The following is a 24,789-nucleotide window of genomic DNA, read 5'->3' as shown; positions in this document are numbered from 1 at the left end:
CAAATACCTTAGGATTATTCAATAAAGAGTTAGGGAATCAATCACCACCCATTAAGGAGGGTTAGTGTGAAAATTCCAAACTGGAATCCTATTGCATCAATTGGTATTATTTCTCGTAATTGTTAATTAATTTAACAATTTATTTGCTACGGCAAATATCGAAATAAATACACTGCAACTTTCACAAATAAATTACTGCGAAAAAATAATGCATTGGAAGCTAAGAAATGCTAGCACACACATAAAATTAACACAATAATTTTTGGATAAAAGTCCCTGGAAAAACGCAATGCGGGAAAACTGGTGAAGCTGCTGAGGGTTTTTATTATTATGCAGAGTGAAATAATCTGAGTACAATGTGGAGGCTGAAAATTGGCAATCTTGCAGAGAAAATATTGGCAAAAATATCTTGAGGGCAATTACCCTCACTCCAAGCAATCCCGACTCTTGACTGCTTATTGAAAATCAAGCCGTCCTCCTTGCTCTGCGTAGCTACTGCATCACCTCTGCGCAATCTGATACATAGTTAGCCTGGAACAACTGAAGATCAATCTATCCTGCCTTCTGTAGAATGGGAAACTAACCCTCCGACACTCTGGAACTGAAAACCAACTTCACCCGAGCAAAATCGAATTGCTCATTGAAGCTTCTACGCTGCCTCTGCACAACGTCCTAGAGAAATCTCGACCTTTCTTTGCAATGCACTTATTGGATCTGGAAATTTTCCTCCGACTTCACTGTCTTTGCCCCTCTCTCACTACTTTGATCTCTAGCTCTCTCATCGACAACTAACTGTTACTACTCTGGAAATCGATCTACTCAAAAATCAAACTGCTCAATTGTATTCTCCATCACCACATCGACCTCCTCTTATAATCCTCTGTTGGAGCACCAACAACCAAGATTAAAACATTATTGATGGCTAGGATCATCTTTGGATATGTCCGTGTGAGTTTCTAGATGATTCTCACCTTGACTTAATTAATATTGATTAATTAACCATATTCCCTAAGTTTAGACTTAGGAAATATTTAAAAACTGGTTAATAATCGAATTAAGTCATTTCTAGGCAGAATTTCCAGAAATAATTTTTGGGTTTTGGAGATCTCATGGATTCTAGCCTCTCCACCAAATTTCTTGGCTAGAACACATTTGATGCTACAAAAACTAACAGTTAGGAGATTAATGAATTTTGAAATTTGTTATGTGATATGCTACAATAGAAATATAAATTAAGTTTCAATACAATGATTTCACTGTTTAAGTTGGAGAAAATATATCTTTTAATGTACAAGAGCGAGATATTATTGCGCAAATCCATAAAAAATGATATTCTAAGATTACCTTTTGATCATGCACTGTAAATTGGACAAGCTTGCTGCCATTCAAACTTTCTGAAATCTGATTTATGACAGAAAATGTAGAAAATGCAGTTTCTGGATGAAGGAAAAGTCAACCCAACAGTGCCTAAAATCTCTTTTAATGTTGGACATTGGATGCTTTAGCTAGGGTAATGAAATATACATGTGAAAACAGTCCAACATTGATAAAATACAAGTTCAAATGATAAAGTAAATATGAAATTAGCACAAATTTGTATGAAAATGGCGTGAATCCCCCTAAGGTTTCACACTAAAATGTCTGAATTACAATATAAGCAATGCAAATTTCTTGGGAGACCTTCAATAACAATCCAACAATGAAATATGAGCTAGGGTAGCGTTAGAGTGCACCTTTTTGGGGTAAATTCTAACATTAAGGTTTCACAAATTTTGATTTATTTTTGCTGTGATTTAATTTCTATAATTAGTAAAACTTTAAATCAGCACACAAATAGTTAAATAAAGCCTTCAAACACAAATTTATGGGGTTACTTTACCTAATTAAAATTCGAAATTAACAATTTATTGCAAATCCTTGGACCAAATTGCCTAGAAAATGAAAATAATCTGTTAACTTCGCACTGGAGAATGAATAAATATTTTTTGATGGTTTATGTTTTCTATCTTTTTGTATTATATATTACATAAAAGAAAGATATTTTAGGGCTTTCTTATTTGGTTGTTGGGAGCACCTTACCTCCACTTAGGGTTTATGAGGTCAAGTAAGTTGTCTCTCCAAAGTTGGTTTTTCTCTTCTTATGGATTAGAATTGGGGATTAGGGTACAAAAAGACCAAGTAATCCTTTGCCGAATCAAGACAAGCTATGAAAACCGTGGCCTCACAAGAAGGGCTTCTGCAAAGGGAATAATCTTCACCAACAAGATCAACAATGGAATGGAAAAGAATACCGCAGCCCTTGTCAAGGAGCATAGAGCTAAGCAAAACAAGAGAGTAAGCACTTACAATACCAAGGAGAATGTGCAATACCAAATCTTAGGTGTCCTTCCAAGTGACAAAACATTGCCCCTCAATGGATCGATCTTGGTAGCTGGTAGAAGTCTTGAATAATTCAAAACATTATCTTGAATGAACCAGGAAAATAACCAAGATTGAGAGAGCTCAAGGGAGTTTTCACTAAAAGTGCCAAATAAAAATCTTCTATTAGTTGCTTATAAAATATTCCCCAACATTTCACAACAATTTGGAATGAGATGAGGATCTTTATTTATGGATGAGGCTCACATCTCCTCATTCTCTATTCCTTAATTTTAGCCTACGAAATTACTCAAAAGTGAATTTTTATCCACACAAGGGGTTGAAGTCAAACATATAAATATGATGCTTTTACATGCATAAAACCCTCACAAGAGAATTGATAAATCTTCCAAAGGGGGTGACTCCTTCAAAATAACTCCATAAAATCCTCAAATAATGCTCACGAACCTTCAAAATATATCCCAAATGATTGTCTGTGACCCCCCATACCTCAAGTGATGGTACTTCCATGAAGCATGAGAATCACTTCCCAAGTCATAAAACGGGTTATTAAACCTCCAACAATCAAGTGATCTCAATATTAGGAGGGCCGATTTGCTTTAGAAGCACAATAGTCCATCTAAAATGCATTTGGGAGGCTGCAAAATAAGGTGAGGAATGATCCTTTCCCACTTAGTTTCCAATGTTTCGCTTGAGCTAGTGGAACAACCTCTACAATGGGTCAAAAATACCTCTCACAAGTGGATACTCTTCTTGTCCCAATCAGTCCTCAAAACATGATTTTAAGTCATTTCACATCATCATAACATCATAACATCACGCTAATACATCACTTAAGTGACATCCACATCATCAAATAAACATAAATTAGCCCCCATGGCTGACATAAAGGCTCACACATGCGGGTTGGCTCTCCTAATTGATGTAAAACAACTCTAAAATGGCCCCAAAATGGGAGTGCTCTATCATGTGATGTGTGATGTGTAGGGGGTGGGTCCATGTGGATGCATCTAGTCAATATGTGTCTCAAAGAGTGACCATTGTCTTGAAAATGTTATACTCCTCGACAATTGTGAGATTTCCTTGGGTAGCATGAAATTGTATAAGCGTGAGTAGAATCACCTCCAAGGGCTCATGGTGAAAATGTGGTACATACATAATAAAAAGGAGTCCATGTGGGGATACTAGGTGTGCTAAACCACTAGTGTGACAACCCTTACAAAGCACAATCATATTTACATAGCAATAAAAATAAGTGAGTAGCTAGGGCTCCCGGAAATTATGTGTCCTTGTAGATCCACCCTAAACTGCCAAAATACCTACCCAAGACATAAATGCGCAACATGATGGGAGTTACCACCATCAAGGGATAGTCAACTAGAGCAATAAACCAAGGCACCTTGAGAGTGGGGACTAAAAGGAACTGCCATGATTGCCCGCCATAGGGGATCTAGGTCACCAACTAGCCAACATTGTACATCAAGTCAATTGGGTTCATCAATGTGGTCACATCTTGTGAAAAAATGTTAGCCACAGCCAAGGATTTGATGTGTAACACTACCGAAGTGAAACAAGAAAGCATTCCAAATATGGCAAGTAAAGTACATATTACAAGAATGTCTTATCGGCATTCTAATTACGAAAGCCAATACTTTAAAGAAAAACAACATTTAAACCATATTTCACAGAAAATTAATTCTAGTACAATTCAGTCTCAAAGTAGAAGTCATCGTGGGAGTTAGAATGCATTGGGTTCATTCTAAGATTCCTATAAATGCGCAGTCCCATGGAGGATCGGATTAGGGTGGTTAGGCCCTTTCACAATTTGACAATTCTGCTGAATGCTTCGAGGATCAGATCATCTTGTATTGTCAACCATGGCGTCTCGAAAGTATAGAGAATCATAAGAAGGCATTACAAGCTAGAACATTAGATCAAGTTTTTCCATTAATATGCGTTGATGACAAAACATTTTTAAAGGAAAGGGAATGTAATTACCATTATATATAGATAGATAGATAGATAGCTTCAAATAATTAGATAATTAAATAGAAAATAAAGAGTAAATGAAGTGACACATCCTAATTAAGAACATGCCCGAATGAAAGGACTTGACATATCAACCTTGTGACCTGTCAATATGCATATATCGTCACACAGGTCATTGTAATCATCAATCTCGTTGTCACTCATCTTATTCAAATATATTTATTTGTTTTATATGGATTTTGTTCTGTCCTTATGTTGGATATTTCTATAGTATATGAACTTTGTTCATTTCAATCAACCAAAAGGTGTAAACACTTTCAGAGCAACCCAAATGCCTACAATAATTATTGATGAAATTTCAGGTTATAGTAATTCCTTACTTATGGCAGCAGTCTAATGATAGGTGTTTATTTAATAATTTGTTATGAAAACATGATTGTTGCATATTTACATTCCTTGAAGCTGCAGTATCCTTTTTAAGGTATGTAAAAATGACTTCTTCAAGGATATGCACATTAAATTTTATGCATGCATTATGAAAATAGAATGAATACCAATTCATTCTGAAGTGAGTTGCATTAATTTCCCTATTATAAAGGAATGTTCCTGGTTGAGTGAGTTTGCCTTCCTCGGATTTAGTGGTTTGGAAGTGTTTTATTGCATTGAGGACATATAGAGTGAAAACATTTTAATGTGCAGCTGGGATTAATTATATTTGGAGCTTTATCTTGAACTAGTTGTCTACTTTTATGAGTTCCCATTGAGGAGTGGATGATTTTACTATCTTTTAGAAATATTTTGTTTTTGATGTCTAATAACTATAAATGATGTAAATTTCAAGCATATGATATGACGAGCTTGTAATATGTACTTCACTTTACAACTCTGTTCTGGTAATACTTATGCCAGGCTTGATTGCCTTTCTATTTTGCCCACATCTATCGGAACTCAGGATGCTGCCAAGTTGTTGACACTTTGTCTTTCTGTGCAAAAAGCTATAAAGGTAATTCTTGACATCAAATACTTTTATCTATGCTTTCTTTGTTACTCAAACCATTATTGGAGTTTTCTCTCAAGATCATGGTTTTTGTGAACTGGTTTGTGTGCAGAGTACAACAGCAACTGTTCTGGCAGATACATGTGTAGTGAGCAGCCAATTCATGAAGGTAAGCGATATAATCTGTATAACTTGATTACTTATCTTATTTTCCATACATAAATAATTATATTTTTACATGGATATAAAAGTTTCAACTAATTGCAATAGAATCACTAAAGTATCCCCAGCTAAACTGATAAGGAAGCACTGGTTAAACTGATAAAGGAAGCACTGGAACATGTGAATGTGAATAGGGCTTAAAGAAACCCAAAGGATTTACACGAGGGGAACCACTCTCCAAATGTATATATCTTCTAATATGGGTTACCTTAACACGTGCCAAGGGGGAGCACTGCCCTCAAGGTATGTTCCAGATGATCATCAAAGTTGCACACTCTAGTGCTTTTTTTTTCTTTCCTTCTTAATAGCAACTTAGGGCATGAGGCCTCAATTAAAGTTTAGAACCTAGCAATAAAAGAGGCCAATAATGTGGCACTTCAACCCTAGTTTTAAAAACCAGTATGGTCAAACCGAAAATTGGTCAAATCGTCTGGTTAGCTCCCTAAGATATCAAACCGGCCAAAAAAATCCGATTGGTTGGTTGGACAGGACTGATTGGGTACCAAATCGGCCGGTTTGACCGGTTTTGTACATGACTAGCTGATTTTTGTAAAAAACTGGCCGATTAGGAAGCCACATGGTTGGGCATGTTGATGGGACTCCCAGGTGGTTTTTGGAGGTGGTTTTTAGCAAACCATGGTAGGTTCCCTTCTAAATCTGCCCCCTAAGCTTATAAAAGGATGCCTAAGCTCCTATTTGCCTCACACATTTGATTTCTAGTGTTTGTGTGCATATGAGAGCTTGGACAGTTCTGCAACAACATTGAGTTTTGGAGCAACAACAAGTTTGGAGGTTCTTTGTCATCTTGGAGCTAGTTTGGAGCTGTCTAGTGGAGTTGGGGGTGTTGATCCCAATGCAGATCTGGTAGTTGAACCAAGAGCTGAAGGAAGTGAACCAACAAGACCAAGCATGGCACATGGTGACTCATGAGGGAAGCAATAGTTGTGCAGCTCGGCGAACTCGTGCTTCTAGTTCTGCTAGTGATGTTGCTCATGCTACTACTAGTACTGCTATTTAGGCTAGTGAGGAGTTTGAGGAGTCCTCAAACTCTAAGCTAGATGATGTTTATGTAGCTGCTGGTGATGATCCCATGTGTAGTAGCGGTGATGAGTTTGATGAGTGATACAATTAGTGATTTGTAGTAGGCTAGTGGCCTAGTAGCTTGAGTTGTAGCATTGTTTTTGGACTCAGTAGGCCATTTAGAGCCTCATTTTAGCATTGTTTTGGGACTCTAGAGGCCATTTAGAGCCTCATTGGTTATGTATTTTGTCAATGATATCATTGATATGTATTGCACTTGGTGCCATTTTGATATATGTAACCTTACATGGTATATAGATGAGAAGACTTTCCATATTTTGTCTCTAATGGTTCGGAATCATGGTTTGTAATCTTAATTTTTTTTTTTTCATTAAAATTAATTATTTTATGTATTTTTTCCAATTCCGGTTTATTGAATCCAGTTCAATCTGGGTTTGATCTGGTTCCGGTTCGAATTACGGTTAGATAGGTGGCCAGTTTGAAACCCGGTTCCGGTTTTTAAAACTATAAATTCAACCATAAGTTTGGGTTTTATTAGTTGATGATAAATTATCTGAAGCTGCTTGGACATGATCACACAAGGAAAAGGTGATATAATGAAATATGCCAAATGAGAGGTTAGTTATAAAGGGAAAAAACTACATGAAAATGGATGAAATGAATCATGTGGCATCTAGGAGTCTGCGTAAATGATGGAATATGATCATAATGTGAATTATGACCAGGCAAAATGAAAGGGTGCAAAATGATGGACAGATAGTGAAAGAGGAATGACATCTAGGCAACCCACTAGGAAAGTGCCACACCAAGCTAGAGGACACAACAAAAACTATAATTAAGAGTTGAGCCTATCATGCAATGACCATGTGAAAGTAATGTCTGGAACACGATGTGCACAAGAGAAAGGCAGTAGTAGGTTTCTCTACCAAGAATCAACCATTGAGTAGCACTTATGACTAGATGAATATACCAGTTATGCCGCTGAAGAAACCTCCACCAATGGTACAAATATGACCAATCAGTTTGATAAGTCATCTTTTAAGAATGCCACCTTCCCCCTTGGTTGGTCAAGGGTTAGGTAAACCATAAGGGTAGCACAAAAATAACATGTGCAATAAGACATTGCCCCCAGATCTGCAACTGGTACATAGGAAGTCCATGGGTGTCATCGTGCAAGGCATCATAAAATGGTCCTCGGACACCCCATAAATTATATGATGTAAAAACTTGTATATAATAGCTTTCTTGATGACTTAAACCAATCTTTGTATTATACATATTACATTCATTAATACATACTTTTATCCTACTGGATATATGGGATTATGCCTTTGTATTCGTGATGGTTTTCTGCAATCAATTGGTCTGTTACATCCCATTTTCATCATTCTTGGCTTTGGCTACCCTCCTGTAATTTGACCAAAAAATGATCTCCAACTTCTTTTACATCTTTAAGCCCATTCTCTATTCTGGATGAATTCTTTTAAGTACTTTGTTCATGTGGTTGTTGATGAGGCTTTTTATCATATCTGGTTCCAAATTGAGGGTGGTATTAATTATTATGCAACAAAATGTGTACGCTTTTTTGTTACTGAAAAGCTAGTATTAATTTTTCATTGTTGTCAGTTTTTGGAGTTATAGGAGTAAGAATTCTGGCTTGCATCCTCATCTTACCTCAGCCTTTTGATTATCAGTGGTTTGCTTGTGCACTTGTTTTTTTTTAATTTTTTTTGCAGATTATAATGTTTTGGTCTATGTGAATTTTGTTCTTCTCAGTTAGATGCTTCTGACAATGTTTTCTTATTGCCTTCTACTTGTGATCAGGTTTTGTTTTCACAATTGGAGAGAGACGTTGAAGACTTCATTAGGGAGAAGATAGTTTCCAGTCAAAAGATACAGAAGTGTCAGCCTTCAAACTTTGAAAGTAATAATGCAGGAAATGAACAATGTCAATTAGCAGAAGTTGATCCTGGTGAGGCTCACCTTACTGTTGTTAATGGAAAGGATGTTTCAGAGAAGGGGGCAAAGAAGAAAAAGGGAAAGGAAGTAAGCCTGTCAAAGGTTACTTTAGCGGAGAATGTTGATGAGAATCAAGCAAGCAAGGGAGGCAAGAGTAAAAAAAAGCAGGGCAAGACCAAGGGAGGCAGCACATTACCAGCAAAAAGTGTAAAATATGGTCAGCATAAAGGATCAGATAAAGTTGGAAATGATGACTTTGATGTGCCATCTGAAGAATGGATGATGGAGAGGCTTTTGAAGTGGCAACCAGATCTCGAAGGTGCAGGAGCAGGTATGGGAGTTCAGAAAAATGAATTTTGTTTGGTTTTCATGTCCATTTGAAGCATACACCTAAACGATACAGCGTGTAAACCTTATCTTACTAAAAGTTATTATTATTGTGCAGGTGAAATAGATGGAAATGGACTGGCAAGATCATTGGTGATGCATTTGAGACCTATGTTGGTTGATTCCTGGAAAGCCAAAAGAAATGCGATAATGGCAGCAAATGCCGAGAAGAGGCGACAGGTCTTAGATAAATTGCAGCAACTTTTAGATGAGGTTAGTTTATTTAATTTGCTATTGTAATTTAGATGAGGTTAGTTTATTTAATTCAGAGCATATTAGAGCATTTTCAGCATAATAAATAGAATAGTATAGAAGTGTGGATGTAAGCAAGATGGTGTGTGTAATTGACCACTTAGTTTCCTTTATTGTATTCCTCTTCCCTGTACTTATCTCTCGATTTGAAGCATGTCACTGTTTTACACAGTTCTCTAAATAATTGTATCATGTTTCAAAATGGGGTTTTGCATATTAGTGTGATTTTATACATTTGCCTTTCTGCTTGTTTCATATTTCATATTCCAATTGAGTAGTTTAGTTCTACAGAGGATAGATGTGCTGATATCTGACATCCAATCTGGTGGCTAGAGTGCCCTAGCCATTGATAACATTCAGGTTCATCTATAGTTAATTTATCTGCTTATGAAACATAGGCCCCATTGGCACAAACACACTGCACCATAGGAAAATGGACATCCATTGTGTGTTGCAGGTTATTTCACTAATTTTTCTGCATGAAAATTGGATGCAATTGTCACCGTCATATGTGCTGTTGCTATTCCCCAGGCTTATTTAAATTTGCAACTTTTTGAAAAGGCTTTGGATTTGTTTCAAGATGACCCTTCAACTTCGGTAAGTCCATCATAAAGTTCCTAGTTTTTAATTCCTGAAACTTGATTATGATAATTATGTCTAAAATTTTATGCTGCAACTTTACCAGGTTATTCTACATAGGCATTTGCTTCGAACTACTGCTACAGAAATAACAGACATGATTCTGTTAGCTCTGGTGAGTTTCCTGTCCTGCGAGTTGAACAATAGATTCATTTTTAGCAAGTTAAGAATAACCTGTTATAAATCATTACAAGTTAAACTGAAAGTCATTTATGTGTTTGTGTCTATTTTCTAAAGAACAGCTAATCAAACACATACAATTTTATTTTGAAAATATCAGCATTTCTGTTCTTAGGTTTGGTTTTCTCTGTTGATGTATCAGGACAGTGTTTAGTTTGGGCAGTTTGGTGCTATAGATGGTTGTAAACAGTTATAGATATGTCCATTGTAAAGCCAGTTTCTTCCACTACAAGGCCGTTGGCATTCTCCTCCTGTAGGCAAGTTGTATAACTTTCATGGTGATTGGCCTTGGATTGTTTGATGTCATTGGTATTCTAATGAGTGCGTACAAATGTCATTACGTTTAGAATTGCGTTTGAATATTGTTATTTATCTCTTGTACATACATGCCAGTTGAATACATTGCTAAATTTTCATTCCTCTGATCCTAGTGGTCATTTAGGTCCAATACTTAAAGAATGGTGTGCAACGTTTAGCACATCCTATACTTCAAAAATAGTACTGAACACTTAGTACATCCAGTAAAATTTATATGTCCATTTGCTTCTTAAATGTTTCTTCCTGGTAGCTAGAACCTGTACATTACTGTTGAGCCCTGAACTTGCATCTTTCCTATACACTTTCCTAGACTCTTTCCATTCACCTGGACCTCCTAAGCTATCAACATCATTGCATATTAATCATAAAAGAGCATTTAAAGTGGTTTTTAACTATGTTTTGTGTCCGCTGTTTGAATTAGATTTTTGCTTATTGAGCTGCGGAATCATGTCACTTTCCACAGCTGCTTCAACTTTCCGTAGCTGTTTTTGTTAAAGTCTACATTGCAGGTGTCACCAGGCAAAGCGAGCCACATGGGCAAGTTGGAAATGACTTGGACATGGACCGAGTCCTATTGGCTCAGTCGGATTCATCAGGGGAGGCCGTGGTCAACGGTGGTCAAGCGGTGGTCAAATAGAAGAGTTCTACGGCAACAGGACTCTGTTTCCAAGCACGTGAAAGATTTTCGTGGCCGTTTCTAGATCTCTGGAGGCACGCTGACACCTGTAGGCTGCCCACGATGTGAATCCAACAAGCCGTTTTCAATAGATTGCATAATCTCGGCAGCCATGATGCTAAATCCATGGACGCCGTTGTTTATGTTGACACCAATCCGAAACCGATGGGTGAACTGGACAGTCATCTAGAAGATGAACTGATCCGTTTTTATTTTTGTATATAAACATGAGTTACCTAATGAATAATATCAATCGGTTTTCTCTCTCGCTCATTCTGGAGTTACCCTGGCCTGACATGGTATCAGAGCACAGGTCCCAGAAATAGCTGTAACTCCTGCCTCTGCCAGGTTTCTGCTGCCTCATGAAACCTCTGTCCTGAGAGACTGCGCATTTTTTTTGTATAAATGTTTGCCTGACACACCTCTGCTCCTCTGCTCCCTGGCGCACCAGCGCTGCATACGCTCTCTGCTCTTCTGACATCTCTGCTCTCCTGACAAATCTGCTCTCTGGAAGGACGAAGAAGCGCCGGCAACTGAGGGCTTTGTTGTCCTCTCCGCCTCCACCTCCAAACGGCAGCACATTGCATGGATTTGCGTTTCTCTATCTGCACAGAGCTGCAAGAGAGATGCGTAAGTATTGGCATTGAATTTTTGATCAATTCTTTGTATCTTTTTCACTCTGCGGACTCCTCATGCAGAAGTGTTTGTGCCTAGATCTTAGAATTTAGTGAGTCCATTCACGTTCCTCGTGCTCACTGTGACGTTGATGTTGTATGATTACTGCTCGTTTGAGAATAGTATTATCACGTGAAAGACTTTCGACTTGCTGCTTCAGCACCACATTTTCTTTTTGCAAGTTTTCAACATGAATAAAATCTCTTCCTGTGCCATCAACTATGGCCTTTTCAAGTCCCTCCATTAATTTTTGAAACACGTGATTTTGCATTATCCATATTTGGTGAACTCTGCATCTCTCGCAAAAGAAACTCGACCCATTGACAACCATTAACTGGATTAGCCGCTGGCGTCGCCGCCGGGGAGCTGCCTGTACTCTCAACACTTGACCCTCTGCGGAAATCTCATCACATCCGATTGCTTCTTCTTCCATAACTCCTCTATGTACTTATACGCACCCATGGATGGATTGCTCTTGGATCTGGATGAGCGGGACTCTTAATGGGAGAAACATGGAGTGTCGAATTAGAAGGGCGGAATTTCTTGGAAGTCGAAAATTCTGTATCTTCTTCATAACAATATGACCTCTTTCGTGACATGGAATTGCTGTAATATGGTTGGTATATGAGCAGAGTATTGTCATCAGTATATACAAATGTTTATACATAATGTCTGTTTGGTTGGTATATGAGCAGAGTATTGTCATCAGTATATACAAATGTTTATACATAATATCTGTTTGGTTGGTATATGAGCAGAGTATTGTCATCAGCATATGTAAGCGTTGTATTTTTATGAGTTGTTGATTTGGCAGCACGAGCTTTTAAATATTACACAGCCTCTTTTTGATTGAGCAGTTTTGGGTCTAAAGCATCTGTAGTATTACATGATATATATTGATATATTGAAGTGATATATTAATACATTGAAGTGATGCCTTGCGCATTTTTTTCAAAACAGTAGTATTGCAGTGATGAAATGCTGATATTTTTTTTAGCAAATATTAGAGGGATTTGAAGGCTGTAACGTAAGGATTTTTTATCAGCAGAAGTATTTTTACAGAATGCATTCAATCATCTCTATGGTCGGAATAGTTCTCACTGGCAAGGAGAACTATTCTGAATGGTCCCGGATGGTAAAACACACCCTCATCTACAATGAGTTGTGGAAAGGAGTGTGTGTCGGAGAAGAAGACAAAGACCCAGTGCAGCCTACATCAGACAAAGAACTCGCCATTTGGGAAAACAAGAACAACAAAGCCTATGCATTGATCGCAACATTTGTAAATGAGGAAGTAAGTCGTCATATTTCATCCTATTCCACTGCCTTTGAAGCTTTACAAAAGCTGAAAGAACTCTATGATACACATTCTGCACTTGAAGTTGTTCAGCTCATGATTAAACTCTTCACTCTTGAACTGAAAAATAATGATCCTCTTGCTCTTGCATCTGAAATAAAGTCTATAATGCATGATATTAAATCCACTAAGGTTGAGCTGGATATCTCTCTTATTGCCTTTCTCAAAGCACTCTATCCTACCTACTCAAATTATCTTGAGTCTTTACAAGCAAATGGAAATCTTAAAGATATAACCTTTGACTCTCTTGTGAAAAAGTTTGCTGAAAGAGAGAAATCCTTTGGAAAGAAAACAGTCCCTGAATCTTCTGAAGAGACTGTTTGCCTTGCTCACAAAGAAAAACATCCTGCTCAAGATTCTACAAGAGGAAGAGGTGGATGAAGAGGAAGAGGAAGATACTTCAGAGGCAGGGGGGGCAGACATTCTCAAGCAGAAAAAGCAGATCTGCATTGCATTCGTTGCAAACGAAATGGATCACATGATGCTTCTACATGCAAGCTACCATGGGACAAAGTTGAGCAGAGAAGAAATCAACAGAAAGGTAAAACTGATGACACAGACAAAGGTAAAGCACCTGAATCCGCTCACTATATTGAGGCACAATGTAACATTGGAGTAAATGAAGATTTGTTTAATGCTTCACTTGCTTCTTCGAAAAATGTCTGGTTGCTTGATTCAGGAGCAACCTGTCTATGACTCATAGAAAAGATTTTTTTGAAGAGTTCACTGACAATGTTGATGGAGCAGTATACTTTGCAGATCAGTCAAAAATCAAGCCATCAGGGCTTGGCACAATCAGGCTTAAACTGCCTGGTCTTCCAGACTTTCTTCTGGATCATGTTCTATATCTCCCACAGCTCAAGAGAAACTTGCTGTCCCTGGTCCACATCCACCAGCAAGGTCACTCCATTCATATGTTTGATGGAAAGCTTGAGGTAAGAAAGGCATCTGACCATTCACTTGTCATGAGGGGTATAGAAGAAGAAAGACTTCTTAAACTGCAAGGAACCTCTGCTCATGCACAACATTTTTCATATATTTCTCATCATAAAGAAGGTACACTTCCATCAAGTTTATTATGGCATGCTAGATTTGGACATTTAAACTATGATAGTCTCCGCTTGTTGAAGAAAAATGGTGTTGCTGGTTTGCCTACAATTCCTAGAAAACATAAGCAATGTGATGCTTGCATTCTAGGAAAGCATAGCAAACAATCTTTTCATGATTCACATTCAAGAGCACATAGGAAGCTTGAACTCATTCATTCAGATTTATGTGGTCCAATGCCTGTTTCTTCTGCAAATGGAAATAAATATATCATGACATTTATTAATGATTACACCAGAATGTGTTGGGTTTATTTATTGAAGAACAAATTTGATGCTTTTCAAACATTCAAGAATTTTCATAAATGGATTGAAAATGATGCACAATCTCATATTGGGTCTATTCGCACTGATAATGGAAAAGAATATACATCAAATGAATTTGAACACTATCTTCGCCAACATGGGATTAAACATCAAACAACTGTGCCTTATAATCCTCAACAGAATGGTGTAGCTGAAAGAATGAACAGAACAATTTTGAATATGGTACGATCCATGCTTTTCTTAAAAAATGTAAAGACAATGTTTTGGGCTGATGCTGTTCTATGTGCTGCATGTATAAAGAATAGATGTCCATCTAGTGCTATAAGAAACAAGACTCCTTATGAATTGTGGTATGGACATGTTCCTTCGGTAAAACATCTCAGGATTTTTGGTTCCACCTGTTATGCTTTAATACCAAAGGTACATAGAAACAAACTTGGTGCTAGAAGTCGTAAGTGTATCTTCCTGGGGTATTCAAACACATCTAAAGCATACCGCCTTTATGATGAAGTAAATAAAAAGTTTGTTTTATCTAGAGATGTCATTTTTCTTGAATCATCCAAATCTGACAGTGTTGTTGAGCGGCAACTTGATCGCTTGGATAGATTCACAAAACCGAAATCATTCCAAGAGTTTGATAATCAGATTCCACATCTTGAAGGGGGGATTCCTATACTAGATCAACATGTGGAATCTTCTTCTGAAGAACAATCTCCCCTGCATGACACTCCAACAACGGATGATGCTTTAAGTGATGTAATTGATAGAATTGGGAGACTCAATCTTGATTCAGACCCAACTCAATCAACAGAACAGCCTGGACCATCTCAGAAAGGTCCCCCAAAATGGCTAACAAAGACACTTGAAAGTGTTCATCCTGATGAAATTGGAAAAACAGGAACCAGAAATACAAACAGACAAGATGGAGGTGATGTAGATAACTCTAATTCACCTGTTGATATGGATGTTACTTATGATTGTGAATTGAACTTGTCTACAGATTTTGAACCAACTTCCTTCAAAGAAGCTGCTTCTCATGATGAATGGAAAGAAGCGATGCAGAAGGAGTATGATGCCCTCATAAAGAATGGCACTTGGAAGCTGGTTGATCCTCCATTTGGAACCAAACCAATTGGCTGCAAGTGGGTCTACAAGAACAAGTACAAAGCTGATGGCTCACTTGACAAGCACAAAGCTAGGCTTGTGGCAAAAGGTTTTGCACAGAAGGAAGGGGTCGATTATGAGGAAACTTTTGCTCCCACAGCAAAATGGGCCACCATCCGGACACTCTTTGCACTAGCTGCTCAGAACGGTTGGAAAGTCCATCAAATGGATGTAAAAACTGCATTCTTGAATGGAGATCTAAAAGAGAATGTTTTTATGTCCCAGCCTGAAGGATTTGCTGTGAAAGGACATGAACACAAAGTATGCAAACTTGTGAAGTCCTTGTATGGCCTCAAACAAGCACCACGAGCCTGGTATGAAAAACTAACTGAGCATCTTCTGAAACTCAACTTCAAACATTTTGATCTTGATGATGCAACTTTATTTGTCAAGAAAGTTGGCAAAACAGTTGTATATCTTGTGGTATATGTAGATGATTTTTTAATGACAGGGAACAATGAAAGCTATATTGCATCCATAAAGAAAGAATTAGGAAATTTTTTTGAAATGACTGATTTGGGCTATGTTCATTACTATCTTGGCATTGAAGTAACCCAACATCCAAAGTCCATATTTCTTTCTCAAAAGAAATACATTGGAGATTTGTTAAACAGATTTGGCATGACAGAGTGCAATCCCCTTTCTACTCCAATGGAACAAAACTTGAAGCTCACATCTATTGAAGGAAAGGAATTTGAGGATGCAACAAAGTATAGACAGCTTGTAGGAAGTCTCATCTACCTCACTACTACCAGACCAAACATTTCATTTGCTGTTGGAATCCTCTCCAGGTTTATGCAAAAGCCTTGTGAGGGACATTGGTCTGCTGCAAAAATAGTTCTAAGGTACTTGAAGGGAACTCAAGACCTTGGAATCAAGTATACACAGGTGGACGACTTCAACTTGATTGGATACTCTGATTCAGACTTCGATGGAGACAAAGAAATTGGGGTATCTACTTCAGGATATGCTATGAGTCTTGGATCAGGAGCTGTCTCCTGGAGATCACGCAAACAATCAGTACCAGCAGATTCCACTACAGAAGCAGAATATGTGGCAGCAGCTGAAGCAACGAAAGAAATTGTGTGGCTCAGGAAAATTCTTGAAGATTTGCAGGTAGAACAAATACAATCAACTCCACTCATGATTGATAACACATCTGCAATAAAGTTGGCCAAGAATCCAAAGTTCCATGATCGTACTAAGCACATCAATACTAAATATCATCTGATCCGACATCATGTTGAGGCCAAAACAATCCATCTCCGTCATTGTTCCACAAACGAGCAAATTGCAGACATCTTCACCAAAGCGCTTGGAAGAGAAAAGCTTGAAAGATTTAGAACGATGCTTGGACTCACCAACATCCCTTCAGATTAAGGGGGGGAATGTTGACACCTAATCCGAAACGGATGGGTGAACTGGACAGTCATCTAGAAGATGAACTGATCCGTTTTTATTTTTGTATATAAACATGAGTTACCTAATGAATAATATCAATCAATTTTCTCTCTCGCTCATTCTGGAGTTACCCTGGCCTGACAGTTTACATGTCCTCTGTCAGCGTAGTTTATAGGAAAACAGTTATGTATCTTTTGTTATAAATAATGCGTTTCTATACGCATAGGAGTTAGTCTTTTGAATATAATTTTGCTGATAAAAAGCCCACTGTGGCGTGACACTAGTTTCATTGTTGTGACTGCGTTTTGAAATATATGAGAAGAGTCTGTTTCTACATGATTGTGTGAAGTGTAATTCTTGATTGATAGCTGTTGCCCGAGGTTGTGCAGAGGGCCCTTGCACACGCCGAGGTTTCGTTTCTTATTGCTGTATAGTTTCATGCTGTGTTTCTTTATGTTTATTGCAATTATGCCATAGTTATTCACTTATGTATATTTCATTTACTATGGTACTAACGCTTCATTCTTGTTCGTAATTTTACATGTTTTGTACATTGCTGTTAACACTGATCAGTGTGCATGTTCCAGATTATAGTAGGCCCGAGCATCTTCATACATTTTCTTTTGCAAAAACTAATGATATGGAATCAGTCTTTCTGCTGACTTGCTTTTCTTAGCTTTTAATTCCAGTTCTGTTTTGTTGATTTCAGTTTAGTTCATTTGCTTTGTTAGACAGTTTAGATATCAGATTGCTCAAGTTGTTGATGATTACCTCCGAAAGCCATAGCTGGACTAACTGGCGAGGGGTTAGATTATGAATTGATGTGATTTGATTTTAGTTTACTTTTCTGCAATTAGATATCAGATTGCTCAATTTGTTGATGATTACCTCCGAAAGCCATAGCTGGACTAACTGGCGAAGGGTCAGACTATGAATTGATGTAATTTGATTTTAGCTTTACTTTACTCGCAATTTTTGGATTTCTTTGAGTGAAGTAGCTTAATTCATTTCTTTTGTATTTAGACAACACCAGGGATAATGGTTTCATGATCAATAGTTCACTGTTTATTTGATTAGAATAGTGGCACATTTTTCATTTTCTTTTAGGAATTAATTTCATCATTAGTATGTTCTAAGACCCTCTGAAGTTTGAAGTTTTGGAAATCATTATAAAGGACATAATTGCCATGAAAATTTAAATCCATACTTGTTTTTTAGAGTAATTTAAAATTCAGGGATAGAATTTCCATTTCACATTGGGAGATAAACGAAGATAAAAACACCCAAAACAAAATAAAAAATCAAAAACGACAAAAAGTAAGAAATAGGTTATCTTGCACATATAGTGTGCCACACTTCAACAGTTTACGACTCCCGGATTGACAATTAATATAGCAATTTAGGACACTCTAAATTGACCAAACAATTACACCAATGGCAAACGTTCTTTTGAAGAGAACATGGTAATCCAAAGTCACAACTGCCCAACGGAAACTTGCTATAGTTTATAGTTTTACATCTTTTGCCTACTAATGGCATGCATAAATTCATGTAATATATGGAAGAAGTTGCTCACAACCAAAACTATTGGTCCACAAACAAGTATTGGCTCATAGTTACAAGCAAGCTTTTGTTCAAGTATAATTGATTTAAAAGCTAGGGAGGTTAGGAAGTGTTGATTTGGGGTAGCGTCAAATGTGCTCTAGCCACGAAAATTGGAGGATAGGCTAAGGCACATGAGATCTCCAATACCTAGAAAGGGTTTGGGCAGATTCTAAACAATGTGGGAGATATTAAAATAATTAATATTTTTAATGGAGTCCTTAAGTCTAAACTTTAGAGAAAATAAAATATTAATGTGAATTAATAAAAAACTGTGTTAGAATGGTCCAAAAGTCATGGATCAAGCCAGATCTAATCTTTAGCCATTGATTAGGGACTTAATCTTGGCTGTTGATTTGTCAACGAGAAAAGTATAAGAGGAGGCTTGAGGGTCACTTGGAGAACACAGTGAGGGAGACCAGTCAGTTCAATTTCTGGAGCGGGGTTAGTTGAGGAATTGGAACTAGTGGTCTGGTGAGTAGTCATGAGGAAGCAAGTATGGAACAGAGAGATGGGATCAGCGATTGGAGATCAGCATTGAGGCAGGAGAGGCAGACGCAGGGCATTTTAGGCAGACCCAGAGGCAGCAAGAGATTGTGTAGTCACTAGTTGGACCTGCATGGGTGACGCAGAGAGGCCCAGGGTTGACGCAACTAAGTAGGGGCTGACGTAGAGTGTTTGGGAGCCATGTAGAGGTCAACCAAGTTGATGTTGGGACTGGGATAGGTGTTGGAGAATTTTTCTCTCTATGGGTAAGCCAATTTGGCACATTGTTGTACTGAAGAATTACTGAATAATAAAATCCTCCCTTGCTTCACCGGTTTTCCCATATTGAGTTTTTCTGGGGATTGTTGTCCAAAATAACTGTGTCAATGTGTTGATTCTTGTGCATGTATTTGTTTCTGTATTACGGTGTGATATCTGCAACATAATTTATTTTAATGTTTATTGAAGGAATTTCATAAATAACTTATTGAAGAATAAGTAGGAAAATTAAATCAGTTTTTGCAGTGACAGAATTTTCACATGGTATCAGAGGGAATAATTAGAGACAGGAAGGGAAAATCAGCTATGGGTCGAGACCACGATGCAGAGGCATCCACGTCAGGGGACTTGCACAAATTTTCAGAAGATTGCATAAGAGAAAGAGATTTCGATTTATGTATGTTGGCTTCCAGGTTGGAGGAAGAAGTGGCTTGTATGACTAGTTCTACATCATCAGAAGTGTGGTATATATACAGTGGAGCCTCGTGGCATATCACAGGAATCAGGGAATGTTTCTCAGAATATCGAGAAGAGAAGATAAACTTTCAGATCACCATGGGGAACAAGGCCTTTGTACTCCAGTAGGGAAGGGTACCATAGTTTTTCAAATTGAATCGGGAAAACGGTTCCGTGCTACAAATGTGCTGCATGTACCAGGATGGGGGATGAACTTACTTTCCGTGTCGCAACTTCAAGGCAAGGGTTATGACGTCTGCTTCATGAAGGAGAAGGTATATGTCAAACACCCGAGCTGGAGAAAGAATGTGCAGATCAGGATCAAAAGTAATAGCTTGTATAGATTACAACTAGAATAACCAATGGCACTAATAGGCAGTCTTGGAGACAAGGACTTGAACGAACTATGGCAGAGAAGAATGGGACATTTGCACCATGGAGCTCTGAGAATTCTCAGGAGCACTGTACAGGAGTTTCAAATTTGAGTACGGAACAAGATGATGTATGCAGGGGATGCGCTCTAGGAAAGTATGCGAAGGCAACATTTCCTAGGAGCAAACACAGGGCCAAGAGTGTACTAGGATTGATACACTCAGATATTTGTGGACTTATGTCTGTAAAAGCTCTCAGTGGTGCCAAGTATTTCCTTACCTTCATTGTTGACCACTCAAGGAAAACTTGGATTTATTTTTTGAAAACCAAGGACGAGGTTTTCCTATCGATTTAAGGAGTTCAAGGCTCTGGTGGAGAATCTGACTGGGAAGAAAATAAAAGTTTTGTGCTCAGATAATGGTGGAGAGTATGTCGGTAAGGACTTCACTGATTTTTGCGCTAAGGAGGGCATCAAAAGAGAGTGGATAACTCCCTACAATCTGGAGTAGAATGGAGTAGCAGAAAGAAAGAACAAGACTATTGTAGAAGCAGCGAGGGCCATGATGTATGATCAGGATATGCCAAAATTCCTCTAGGCGGAAGCGTGCAACACATCAATCCATGTTCAGAATAGGACTCCTCATCGGGCGTTGGGCAAGATTACTCCATAGAAAGTTTTCACAGGGAAGACACCCGAAGTTAGTCATTTCAGAATATTTGGGAGTTTAGCGTATTGCTGCATACCCGAAGAAAAGAGGAAGAAGCTGGATCAAACTAAGGAAAAGGGATGTCTGGTGGGATATAGCGAGAATGCTAAGGCATACAGAATCTATCTTCTAGGGAGCATGAAGGTAGTAGTCCGACGAGATGTAAAGTTCATGGAGGACAGGGCTTTCAGAAAATCTCGTGAGATGCCTTTCGAGGAATAGTCAAAAGAGGAGCCACTGGTTAAGCCTCTTCAACCAACGGAAGTAAAGAATTCTTCCTCGGGTCAGGAAGATTCTCAGGATGAGGAGGAGCTAACAGAAGCACCTGCCGACAGAGGAAGAACTAGCAGGGAACTTCGTCAGATTTTGTGAGATGCAAAGGACTTCATCGGTGCACCAAGAAATAATAAGAGGGAGCGAAAACAACTAGATAGATATCAGGCATTAGTAGCTCAGGATGGAGAGCCTATCAGTCACAAGGAGGTAGCTCAACATCAGGTTTGGCTAGACGCGATGGTAGAGGAGTACAACTCCATAATGGTGAACGATGTTTGAGAGGTGGTGCCAAGGCCTCAAGACAGATCAGTGGTAGGTTCAAGATGGGTTTACAAGATCTAATACGCTGCAGACGACAATGTTGAGAAATACAAGGCCAGGTTTGTGGCTAAGGGATATGCTCAAAAGGAAGGAATTGACTACGAGGAGACCTTCGCCCCGGTAGCCAGGTAGACATCTATTAGGACCATGATATCTCTTAAAGCTAATATGGGATGGGAGATTCATAAGATGGATGTCAAAACGACATTTCTGAATGGGGTAATAGAAGAGGAGGTATACATTGAACAACCAGAGGGCTTTGAGACTCATGAGAAGAAGGCTCATGAATACAGATTGAAGAAAGCCTTGTATGGGTAGAAACAGGCATCGAGAGCATGGTATGGACGAATAGATGGCTACTTGCAGAAGATGGGATTTTTCAAGAGTGACGCGGATCTGAATCTTTACTATCTGGTTGTAGAGAACGAGCCGCTAATATTAGTATTGTATGTGGATGATCTCTTTATGACAGGATCATCCAGGCTCATTGGGGACTGCAAGAAGAATCTAGCCACATAATTCGATATGAAGGATTTGGGACGAATGCATTACTTGCTAGGGTTGGAAGTTTGGCAGCGGAAGGGATAAATCTTCCTTGGGCAAGGGAGGTATGCTACAGAAATCCTGAAAAGATTTAGGATGGAGGACTGTAGACCCATGGCTACGCCAATGATCACCAACTGGAAGAAGATTGATGCTTCAAAAGACAAGGATGTTGATCCCACCCTATACAAGCAACTCATAGGGTCCTTGATGTATCTGGTCAATACAAGGCCAAATATTTGCTACGCTATCAACACCCTCAATTAGTTCATGGTGGAACCAAAGAGGGAACACTGGGCAGCAACCAAACACGTTCTTAGGTATTTACAGGGAACAATTGACTATGGACTTTTGTACACCAATGGTAAGGATATTAGTTTGAGTGGATTTACTGATGAAGATTGGGCAAGAAGTTCAGTGGATCGGAAAAGTACCTCTGGGTACTGTTTCAACATTGGATCAGGAATGACCTCCTAGTGCAATAGGAAACAAAAGTCCGTGGCTCTGAGCTCATTTGAGGCAGAATATATGGCGGTGAGCACAACTTCGTGTGAGGCCATATGGCTTAGAAAACTGCTTGTGAACGTATTCGGAAGGAATATGGAGGCGACTAGGATCATGTGCGATAATCAGAGTTGCATCAAGCTCTTTAAGAATCCAATGTTTCATGATAGGTCGAAGCATATTGATATCCGGTGTCCCTTTGTCAGGGACTGTGTCCAACAAGGAGCTGTACAGTTGAACTACATTCCCACAGGAGAAGAGGTGGCAGACATCCTCACCAAGGCCGTTGGAAGGACAAAGTTTGACTACTTCAGGGAAAAGATGGGGGTGGTAAAGATCCCGTTTCAGTAGCAGAAATGGGAGTGATAACAGCACGGATGCAGTGCAGATGCAGTGTTGGGAGAAAGGACTGGTAGCAACATGGATGCAGAGGGAGTTGTCGTACAAATGCAACAGTGGCAGTGGTAGAGACATGGGAAATAGTACAGGATGAAACAGTGCCGAGGATGTTGAGAAGGGAGGCTTAGCATTAGCACAAGGACCGATGCCGGATGATCAGAGTGATACTCAGTGAGGAGTATTGCTAGAGCACAGTCCTCACTAAGAGGGAGTGTTGATTTGGGGTAGCATTGGATGTGATCTAGCCACAAAAATTGGATGAGAGGCTAAGACACATGAGATCTCCAATACCCAGAAAGGGTTTGGGCAGATTCTAAACAGTTTGGGAGATATTAAATAATGGAGTCCCTAAGTCTAAACTTAGGGAAAATAAAATATTAATGTGAATTAATATATAACTGTGTTAGAATGGTCCAAAAGTCATGGATCAAACCAGATCTAATCTTAGCCGTTGATTAGGGACTTAATCTCGGCAGTTAATTTGTCAACGAGAAAAGTATAAGAGGAGGCTTGAGGGTCACTTGGAGAACACACTGAGGGAGACCAGTCAGTTCAATTTCTGGAGCAGGGTTAGCTGAGGAATTGGAACTAGTGGTCTGGTGAGCAGTCAGGAGGCAACAAGTATGGAACAAAAAGACGAGATTAGCCATTGGAGACCAGTGCTGAGGCAGGAGAGGCAGACGTAGGGCATTTCAGGCAGACGTAGAGGCAGTAGGAGACTGTGCAGTCACTAGCTGGGCCTGCGTGGGTGACGCAGAGAGGCCTAGGGATGACGTAGTCAAGTAGGGGTTGACGCAGAGTATCTGGGAGCCACACAGAGGTCAACCAAGTTGACACTGGGACTAGGAGAGGTGTTGGAGAATTTTTCTCTCTGTGGGTAAGCCAGTTTGGCACCTTGTTGTACTGAAGAATTGCTGAATAATAAAATCCTCGCTTGCGCCACCAGTTTTCCCATATTGGGTTTTTCTGGGGACTGTTGTGCAAAATAACTTTGTCAATATGTTGATTCTTGTGCATGTATTTGTTTCTGCATTACAGTGTGATATCTGCAACATAATTTATTTTAATGTTTATTGAAGGAATTTCATAAATAACTTATTGAAGAATAAGTAGGAAAAATAAATCAGTTGTTGCAGTGATAGAATTTTCACAGGAAGGCACACTTACGGACACATCAGTTGGGTCTCATTAGGGGGTTGTAGTTAAAATTCTCGATGTCATGAAGGCCTCATAGGTGGTGGCATATTATTGCGATGGGGTGGTTGAAGGGTGTCTATGACAAAGAAGTAGGATATATACTCCTTTATTTTTTAATTGTATCATTTATTAATCATTGCTCATATTTTGTCTTAGGCATACTTACCTATCTTTCCCTTGCTATAGTTATGTTGCAGTGTTTGGGAAATATATTTACATTTATGATGAATCAGTGGCATTTATGGCCAAGTATGACATTTATGACTACAATTATTATTGGAAAATCCATAGAGATGGCAGTTAAACAATTTTCCTTATTATGACATTATCTTGTGATGTTTACATTATTATTATTAGGTCTTTCAATTTGTATTTTCTTATCATCAAGACTAATGCCAAATAACGAATAGAAGAGGACACAAGATGTAGGCACAATTCCAAGGCAAAACCCCTCTTTGGGGAAAAATCGGTCAAAATTCTTCCTTCAATAGATTCAAGATGAGACGACCAAGACCCTTACAATCTAGACTCGAGACTTCCTCCATCCATCAAGTCAACCTTGTCATTTTTCAGTTCAATAGCTCCTGTAACAGTCAATCTTCTTCATACTTAAATCCTTGCAATGTCACTGAACTAGT

General features: G+C 38.6%; 1 protein-coding gene across 1 annotated transcript in view; it reads left to right on the top strand.

Moving 5' to 3' along the window:
* LOC149189565 (E3 UFM1-protein ligase-like protein) overlaps window positions 1-24,789 on the top strand; it is a 331,641-nt gene that overhangs the window by 158,504 nt on the left and 148,348 nt on the right. Inside the window, exons 7-12 of the mRNA XM_089411846.1 lie at window positions 5,278-5,371; window positions 5,478-5,534; window positions 8,453-8,918; window positions 9,033-9,187; window positions 9,758-9,823; window positions 9,912-9,980. Of these exons, the coding sequence (XP_089267972.1) occupies window positions 5,278-5,371; window positions 5,478-5,534; window positions 8,453-8,918; window positions 9,033-9,187; window positions 9,758-9,823; window positions 9,912-9,980 (907 nt within the window). The remainder of the gene's footprint in view (window positions 1-5,277; window positions 5,372-5,477; window positions 5,535-8,452; window positions 8,919-9,032; window positions 9,188-9,757; window positions 9,824-9,911; window positions 9,981-24,789) is intronic.

Source organism: Pinus tabuliformis, chromosome 3_1 (assembly GCF_031772625.1).
Source record: "Pinus tabuliformis cultivar Carrire ecotype Pingquan chromosome 3_1, CPIR1, whole genome shotgun sequence".
Taxonomy (NCBI): Eukaryota; Viridiplantae; Streptophyta; class Pinopsida; order Pinales; family Pinaceae; genus Pinus; species Pinus tabuliformis.
Note: the sequence above shows the minus strand (reverse complement) of the source record. Positions and strands in the feature narration are given on the sequence as shown.